Raw genomic sequence first — 9,218 nt, 5'->3', positions numbered from 1 at the left:
TAGTGTCAAAATTGTCTTAAGTGTGAGTTTAATGAAAATGAATTAGGAGTAATTTCACCTTCAAAAAGTGTGATGGGATAAATATAAATGAAACTTTGACGGCGCCTAACCAAATCTGTTAGCCACACCAATTAACACTTTACACAATTCAAATAAAGATCATCAAATAAATAGTAAAATAAGAAGACAAAATTTAATACAAGCTACCCTAAGAACTGATGTTACAAGTCACACGGAACTAAGATTTAAAGTTACAATATTGGTACAAAGAAAATACATCAACATGCATAAACACAAATACAATTCATTTCTGAACGTTTCGAGTTCGAATCTTGAAAATAAATAAATTACTGATAAAGTCTGAATCTGATTTAAGTAGTTGGACAAGTTGGTATCGAATATTTTTTTTTTGTTTCCCGTTCGGTGTCCGGTACTCACATTAGAACGTGATTATATCCGAATTCGCACTGTGTAGGGCTCCATTCGGGGGGAAACGCTCCCTACCGAGGATTTTTTTATACCCAGAACTCGAATCTGAAATCTCTGATTAAGGAATGAGCAGTCACGTTCACTACACCACATCCTTTAGTTGTAAGTTGATATCGAATATCACATAGTTATAAATAAATAAAAATTAGGAGTAATTTTGTATTTGACCAACCAAAAGCAAAGTAGCTAAATGCATCTGTGGTCCGCAGCAGCAGATAACAACGAAACACAAAGACACAGCCAACTCCAGTAAGTGTACTTCAACACCCCGCGCCACTCTTCTCTCTCTCTCTTCTTCAAATTCTTTTTCTCTCTCTCTCTCTCACAGTCTCACTGTCTCCCCCTCAACCCCCCCCCCTACCCAGGTATCAAGAAACGACCAGTATAGGACGATTAAAAAAAAGAGCTGGTCTTCTTCATTTCCCAAGAGATATTTGGGTATATAATAATACTAGTACTACTATGCATAATAGAATTTTGCTTGCTTTTTTACATGCATTATATCCGTAGGATTTTTTAAAGCAGAATAAGTTAAGAACTTGTTTGTGCGTTTTCTCCACGTTTATCCACTTGTCTAAGGTTTTTTACATTTTTTTGTATTTCTTCATTTTCTTGGTCACTCTCAGGTGTTCTTGGAATTGTGATGTTTCTGTATTCACATGGATTTTATTTACTTTTGTCTTTTTATGTTAATAAAAATTGAAGATCTCTCACGTGGCGTTTTGTTAATTTTTGTTGCTTTACGTCGGCTATACCCTATGCCTAAAGCTAAAAGCATAGTCTTTTGATTGCCTCTTTGGTTTTTGGTTAAATGATGTTAAAGATTAAATCTTGAAAAGGTGAGTAGGAGAATGGGGGATTGATCTTTAATTTTTTTTCTCTTTTTTCTTAGACTTATATAAATATTATCATTATGAATTAAACTTGCTGTGAGGTTTAAGAGTGGTTTCTAAAGATTGTTGTTTATTATACCACTTTTGAAAATTTTAGCTGAAACTTATGGCTAAAGAGATTTTAAATCTGAGGATAATTCATTTTGGGGTGTGTGCAGATTGATTAGATGCTCATAAAGTAACCGTTTTTGGAAGGCTGACTGAAAAAGATGCCATTTTAGAAATGATTTGTACTGAGGATGATCAATTATTGGGTTGGAAAGATTTTCCAAAGGGGCTTAAAGTCCTACTTCTTGATGAAGACTGCAATTCTGCTTCAGAGATGAGATCAAGGCTTGAAAAATTGGATTACATAGGTTAGTTGTAGCAGTCTTCGAAAAATACTTACTCGCAGCCGGTGTTTACCTTTTCTTGTTCATCCCTTTTTAGTAACAAATTTTTTGGTCAATTACTTGCATTTTGTTTTCCATGTTAATTGTGCCTTCTAGTTTTAGGTTTCATATGGAAATACCTTTTGCATTTATTACTGAGGGTAAATAGAGTGTTCTGTTCCATGTTTCCTATTTTAAGATGAAAAGCATTTAAGTGATTCATGTTTCTTGCAGAATACTCTGAATTACTGGTGTAAATTTTATTAATACTAATGTTTTTCATTCTTCTTTCTTTAACTATTGAGAAAGGGTGCATTGACGTAACTGGTAAAGTTGTTGTCATGTGACCAGGAGGTCACGGGTTTAAGCCATGGAAACAACCTCTTGCAGAAATGCAGGGTAAGACGGCGTACAATAGACTCTTGTGGTCTGGCGAGATCTTAGTGCACCGGGCTGCCCTTTTTCTTTAACTATCGAGAGTTATAGTTGAGGATGATATTTTGCTCAAGTCCATAGCTTGTTATTTGTCCCAAATTTTTTGTGTTATTTTTCGCCGCTTCTTTTGCTTTATCTTCTGCTTTTGAAGAGGTCATGGATTTGTATCTATTCGTAAATCTTCCTGAAATTTCATGTTTTTGCAGTTTACTCATTCTGCAATGAGAATGAAGCTTTGTCTGCAATCTCAAACAAATCTGAGGACTTTCATGTTGCCATCGTGGAGGTACTAGTTTCATTTATGCTCCTCTTGAAACTTTCTCTCATTTAAGTTTTAATAATACAGTTGAGCTTGAGCTAGCTTGTTGAAGTAATATCATGTGCAGTAAAGCAGCAGGTCGATACTATTCTCAAATAATAATTCCATTTTAACATGTAAATGCTATAATTGGGAATTTAGGCTATTATATACCAGCTAAAACAGTAGGCACCCGTATTGATATTCGATTGACAATAGTTGATCAATAAAAATTGAACATAGGTCAGAATGTTATACTAATTGTCGATGAACTTGTCTATCATTTGACACAGGTAACTGCAGGCAACAGTGATGGAGTTCTCCAATTTCTTGAGAGTGCCAAAGATCTGCCAACAATAAGTGAGTGCTACACATATTGAAAAATAAGTGTTGTATTGTAATTAGACTTGGTTTATGACGACATGATGATATTGGCAGAATTGTAAGTGCTGGAATCGTAAAGTTTCTGGCTTGTAACACCAAATAAAATAACTTGTTTACGTATTCTAAGTTTTTTCTGAGAATGATTCCATGCTTCTTTTGGTAGATCTTAGTTTCCATTTATTCCTTTTGGTCTGTCATTGTTAATTGTTTAGAGCATTTATGGGGTCAGTATAGAATGGGAAGTCTTCTCTAGTAGAAACTTAAAAAAGATAACTGTACTTGTCTCTAAAGATTCTAAAAGCTAAAATATATCTAATAATCCATTTTGCTTACTTCTTGCAGTGACATCAAATATTCATTCCCTTAGCACAATGATGAAGTGTATAGCGGTGAGATTTGGGGATCAAGCTTTCATTTGAAGCACTTTTTAAGAAAAAAATGAAGCACTTTGTTTTCAGTAATTATGTAAAAAAAAGTTGATTGTGTTGATGTATTGCAGCTTGGTGCAGTCGAGTTTCTTCAGAAACCATTATCAGATGATAAACTCAAAAATATCTGGCAACATGTAGTTCGCAAGGTTTGTTGCGAAGACTTTACTGGGTCACCTTGTGATTCTTTCAAACTATTACACTTTTTATGTGGAGAGGACATCCTGATCTTATTGGTTGTAGCAGGCATTCAATGCTGGAGAAAAAGATGTGCCCGAATCGCTTAAACCAGTAAAAGAATCTCTTGTTTCCGTGCCACAGCTACAACCAGTAAAGAGTGCAGCAGGTGACAAAAGTTCAAACGAAACGGAACCTTTTACCACAGTACCAGGCAACAATAATGAACACTCATCAGGCTGTGATAAATACCCTGCTCCGTCAACCCCACAATTGAAACACGGAGTGAGGTCAGTGGACGATGGAGATTGCCAAGAGCATACCATCTTTTCAACTGAACAAGATAGTGGGGAGCATGATGGGGACGCTAAATCCGTCGAAACTACTTTTAACAATACAGTTGCTGAGAGTACTGTCCAAACAAGTCCTCGCGAGCAACAAGGACAGACTATTGTGAAAGAGGAGAATGGTTCATCTCCTCATCAAAAGATGGAGGCTGATATTGCTACCTCTTCACCAAGTAACAACTGCCCTGACAATCGCACTAGTCATTCTGCTGAACCTAGTAAAGCATCTGCTCCCCATAGTTCAAGTGGGACTAAAACCAATAAGAAGAAGATGAAGGTAAGATGGAAGAAATGGTGCCTGTTTCTCATAGAAATATAATGATGGTAATTATGTGTTCAAAGTTCCATAATATTGTGGTCCAAGAAAGCCATTATTTGTTTTCTATTGGCTCCAAAGGTACAAGAATGCTGTTTTCTGACCTCAGTTTGATTTTTTTCCTAGTTGCGTAGGTTCCTCATGCACTTTTGTGTTTGAAGGCCTGAAAAACATTTCGTCATTGCTTCTCTAGTTCAACAATCATGTGGTCTTTTTTTTCTTTTTTTCTCTTCTTTAAAGGAAAAAGGGATGAGATGTGGATATATTAGATGTGGCGTGGCGTATATCTTCCTCCTCTTGCATTCATGAACTTAGTCTTATGAACGGTTGCTTTGAGAAGTTCATGAACATCATAGAACATCCTCTTCAAATTTTGTAAGATCAATGCAAAGCTCATTTTTCTTATCTTGAAGTTTTAACTTCTCAAACAGTGCATGAAACATAGCAATCAGTATACGACTCTAGCTAGATTATATTTGTGTTGGCGATTTCAACCTCTATAGTATTTCACTGAGCAGTGGTCAAATTATCCTGCATATGCGGGAATTTGAATCAGTTGATTCAGGGGAATGAGTTTGATATCTCTTTCTGATTCAGGTAGATTGGTCACCTGAACTACACAAGAAGTTTGTTCAAGCAGTAGAGCAACTTGGTATTGATCAAGCCATTCCTTCTCGAATACTAGAGCTGATGAAAGTGGAGGGTATAACGAGACATAACGTAGCTAGCCATCTCCAGGTTTGTGAGTTATGCTCTTTGTCAATTTATTCGACCTTTTCTTTTGAGTTATTTCCAATGCTAAAAATTAAATATTAGCCAAACAAGCCTTTGTCTGCTGTGGAAAGGGAACGTTTGAAACCTGACCTTCTACTGCAGTATAACAAAAAAGGGCCAGTATCTAACATTTTGCTATATTTAGCAGGGTCAGATGCAATTTGGCTGAAATGTATTTTAATGAAAATGATCAACAGTTGGGAAATAAAATAGTACTAAATCTTGGCCATTTTAAGTATGTCGGCATGATTTTTCCATATCCTATCAGGGAATATAGTTGAACAAGAACAATAGCAACAACAAACACAGTGTAATCCCACAAGTGTCTGGGGAGGGTAGTGTGTACGCAGCCTTACCCCTACCTTGAGAAGGTAGAGAGGCAAGGGAATAGAGTTGAACACTTGAGCTAAATATAGTTGGATACGGACATGTCGTTTGCTAGACAATAATAGTGTGTTTGCTTTCCAAGCAGAAATACAGAATGCATCGGAGGCAAATTTTGCCAAAGGAAGTCGAAAGGAGATGGCCTCATCCACAACCTAGAGATTCAGTACAAAGGGGCTGCTATCCTCATCATACACCTATCATGACCTTCCCACCATATCACTGTAATCATGTTCCCGCGGCTGGTCAATTATATCCTGCTTGGGTACCACCAGCAAGTTATCCTAATGGTTTACAAGTGTGGGGTTCACCTTACTATCCGGCATGGCAGCCTGCAGATTCTTGGCACTGGAATCCTCATCCAGGGGTAAACATTTGTTCTCAGCTGAATTACTTCCTTCTAGCTTGGCATGCCTATATCGCGGGACAACTCTAGGATTTAAACATAATGTGTTCAACTTTTAAGGTTCTTATCATTGAGCTCATCGTAGCTTGAGATGGATTCAGAATTTAGTATTTGTTGAAATATAAGTGATTTTTTACGTATATATTTATACTCCGTGTCAAAAATACTGGGTTCAGTTGAACCTATGGTTTATTCGTCTCTGCCTATGTCACAGAATTTTGAGCTCGAAGAATACGAAGCTGAAAACTCATGTTTTGTAATAATGCAGCTGCATGCTGATACATGGGGCTCCCCTGTCATGCCACCATCATTAGGATCATATCCACCATATCCTCAGGTGAATACATTTGCAATACCACCTCCACTTGATTCTTTCGTACAGTTCAGTGATGTTCTTGAGCTATTTAATGTGAGTGCATTTCTTGCATTGAGTTCCTAATGGCACGTGAGTTGGATTATGCAGAATGGTGGAGTTTACCGGCCTAACGGAATGCAGAATAGATATAGCATGCTAGAGAAGTCATTTGATCTTCACCCGGTAAGTTTGTCACAATCGGATTTTTATGGATATCTTCATAGATTTTGGATCCTATTTTCGACAACAGAGTTCTTTGTGGATATTTGTACTAGGAGATTGATACTTCAGTCTCATTTTCCCCTTTGGAACTAGAAAGGAAAATCAGTGACGTAATTGTTTTTTAACTTTTCTTATAATTCTTTTGATAATAGTGCTTAAACTACAAATGTGTGTAATGAGGAGGTATTGCGTTAAACTTTTTGTCTATCATCTTCAAAATGGATCTAATTTACATATAATGACAAGTTAAAAGAATTTCATCTTATTATTTAAGTTGTACGTTTAATTAGTTGTAACTATTAGTGTCTCTCACGTTGGTTCATGGAGTGGTTGTAGTCTCTTTGTATGGTCTTGGTCGTCATGGACAATCCTTACCATGCTAGCTTTTGAGGCTTGGGTAGGCCTAAGGTCCATTTTTATCGGTAACCGGCTTACTAGCTCTCTTTTCTTGATTATCAACCCACTCTTACACTGTTTTCCTATAACTATTTTAGGTTACCTAGTAACTTGATAGAGTAAAAACTTTACGCTTCGATGTATCAATGCTAATCCTTTTCAAGATTGTAAGTTCTTTCGGTAAAATTTTGGTTGTTGGTTGTGGTGCAGGCTGAGGAGGTTATTGATAAAGTAGTAAAGGAGGCAATAACCAAACCATGGTTGCCTCTTCCTTTGGGCCTAAAACGTCCTTCCACGGAGAGTGTTCTTCGCGAGCTTTCAAGACAGGGGATCTCAACCGTCCCACCACAAATCAATGGCTCTCGCGGTCGGAGCTGATGTGGCAATCATTTTACTTTACTCTGGGTCCCACAGGTCCATCCCAAATTTTTCGCCAACAACTTTGATTGGCCCACGCAACCATAAGAGAACCCAGTGCCCTGACCCGACCCGACCCTGACAAGACAGAGGGTTCTGATTTCTGAAGTATGAATAAATGAATGGCAGAGAATGAGCCACGTGTATGGTCTTAATTTAAAGGCCAAAATGGGGCTGTTGTAAATATTGGTTTCCCCCTTTTTGTAGCCCAATTTTGGACGTTTGGGCTGTTGAGTGTGCTCTGTGAATTGTTTTTGAGAATAATGGATTGGGTCATTTTGGGGATGTATGAGTGAATGTGGGGCTATATTCGTACTTGTCAACAATAATTGACCCAATGCAAACAATTGAAGCTTACAACAATCTACAGTGATGGAATGAGAGTATGAAACATTAACCATATGATATATGTGTTCTGTTTGTTTGTTGGGACATTTTAGCAGAGACGGATCCAAAATTTAAATTTTATGGGTTCAAGTTAAGTTCATATCTACTATGTGTTTTTATTTTAGATAATTTTTATATACAAATTTATATGTCGCACAAAAAAGTATTGGATTTAAATGACGAGTTTGAAGCCCAATGATCTTATTGGACACTGTTGTTCAATTAGGTCTTTCTCACTCCTCGAAAATTGTGAGATAACAAAACGTCTGAACATTTAATTTTTCGCTCTGTTATGTCATATCTGAACATTTGCTGATGCTGGATTACAATTTACAATGGTCAAGTACTTGCGTTAATATGTTAAATTCACACGGAGAATGTTTCTTCGTTTAATCATCCGATATTAGCAACCTATTAGCTTGACTAGTTCAAATTTGCACCGTGTAGGGACCATTTAAAGGATAAGCATTCACAATCACAAATTTTATTATTCCTAAACTTTGATCTAAAGTTCTAAACTAGTCAAATATACTCTTAATATAGCATGACATTGTCCGTTTTAGCTCAAACCTGTACGGTTTTCCCCAAAAGGCCTCATACTATTAAGAGATCCTTACACCTTATACTTAGGCTCCCAATTTTTTCAGCTACCAATGTGGGACTTTATTCGCACACCCAACAATCTCACCCTCGAACTAAGTTTCACGTGGCTCACTACCACGATTCACGGGTTTTCCCCTCGAACTAAGTGACCATTGCCACGATCAATTATCATTGTGTACCATCCATATTGTTAGAGCAGTATGGCAACCGAAGCTCGCAACTAGCTTCTTCTTGTGTGCGCACTTCCTCGCACCATCACTTTGCTTTCTCCATACTCATCCTGTTGAACCTAACCTCTGATACAAGTTGTTATGTCGAGGAAGAGGCAAACCCAAAAATAAAAAAATAAAAAAACTAGCTCGCACAATTGTTGGAATCTAATATCAGTTGTTGGGCTAGACTAGCCCAAATACACTCTTAATGTTACAACTCATATCCACATGTGTTAGTTCATGTCATATATTAGTTAACATAAATCCAAGAAGGAATTATCTTTGAGATGATAAGAAGTCAATCCTATTGGTCTTAAGTGATACAAGAGTGTATAAGGGTGATTAACAAGTATTAAAAGTTAAATGAATCAAGGATGTTGTAACTCGTATTTTCAGGTAAATCTAGCGGTGCTTAATACACTCAAGAGGTCATGTATTAAGGTTTTTAATCAGATAATATCCGTATCATAAGTCTTGAAGTCAAACGAGTTATGAAACAAAAGTCGACAAAGTTGTCGCAACTTAGGTTCATAATTTTACTTAAACATTAGGTCAAATGTTTCTAATCTTTTCTCCTAATTTACAAGGAATTACGGGGTGATCTACCAACCAAATTAAATATCTATGAGTCTAGTTTCCAACGCATTAAACCGTTCATCGATACGATCTCGGAGTAGAGAGATTCGCATTTTCGCGAGACTGCGCCAAGCACCTCTCTATGGGGCCCACTAAGGCGATTTAAGATATTTGGACCTATATAGGATGCCTCCAACCCGTTTTAAGTCATTTCTTCTCACTATTTTCAGACCTTAAACCCTAGGAACATCCTCTCAAGGTTCTCTCAAGATTCAAGACCCAAAAAAAGGGCAAACAACACAAATCAAGTGTCGGGAATTCCGTGGCGCTAGTAAGTCTCTTGTTCTT

At 37.1% G+C, this 9,218-nt stretch overlaps 1 protein-coding gene across 4 annotated transcripts; it reads left to right on the top strand.

Moving 5' to 3' along the window:
* Positions 1 to 668: 668 nt before the first annotated feature.
* LOC104232658 (two-component response regulator-like APRR2) lies at positions 669 to 7,579 on the top strand. Of its 4 annotated transcripts, none has more exons than XM_070153034.1 (12): positions 669 to 738; positions 1,541 to 1,738; positions 2,395 to 2,474; positions 2,780 to 2,846; positions 3,213 to 3,259; positions 3,370 to 3,447; positions 3,545 to 4,099; positions 4,736 to 4,876; positions 5,385 to 5,663; positions 5,971 to 6,039; positions 6,166 to 6,240; positions 6,886 to 7,579. In XM_070153034.1, exons 2-12 carry the CDS (start codon positions 1,606 to 1,608, stop codon positions 7,051 to 7,053), a joined length of 1,692 nt encoding a protein of 563 aa, XP_070009135.1. In that variant the 5' UTR covers positions 669 to 738; positions 1,541 to 1,605; the 3' UTR covers positions 7,054 to 7,579. The 4 variants fall into 4 exon arrangements, with proteins under 4 accessions (XP_070009135.1, XP_009784220.1, XP_070009134.1 ...); XM_009785918.2 differs by lacking the exon at positions 669 to 738 and adding an exon at positions 752 to 927; XM_070153033.1 differs by lacking the exon at positions 669 to 738 and adding an exon at positions 934 to 1,068.
* Positions 7,580 to 9,218: the final 1,639 nt, after the last annotated feature.

This window comes from Nicotiana sylvestris, chromosome 8, assembly GCF_000393655.2.
Source record: "Nicotiana sylvestris chromosome 8, ASM39365v2, whole genome shotgun sequence".
Lineage (NCBI taxonomy): Eukaryota > Viridiplantae > Streptophyta > Magnoliopsida > Solanales > Solanaceae > Nicotiana > Nicotiana sylvestris.
The sequence above is the reverse complement of the archived record's forward strand: the minus strand, read 5'-3'. Positions and strand labels throughout refer to the sequence as shown.

Coding starts and splice junctions, on each gene's coding strand:
- LOC104232658 (XM_070153034.1), top strand. CDS start 1,606: ATGATTTGTACTGAGGATGATCAATTATTGGGTTGGAAAGATTTTCCA. Junction 3,260..3,369: donor CAATGATGAAGTGTATAGCG/GTGAGATTTGGG, acceptor GATGTATTGCAG/CTTGGTGCAGTCGAGTTTCT. Junction 5,664..5,970: donor ACTGGAATCCTCATCCAGGG/GTAAACATTTGT, acceptor GTAATAATGCAG/CTGCATGCTGATACATGGGG.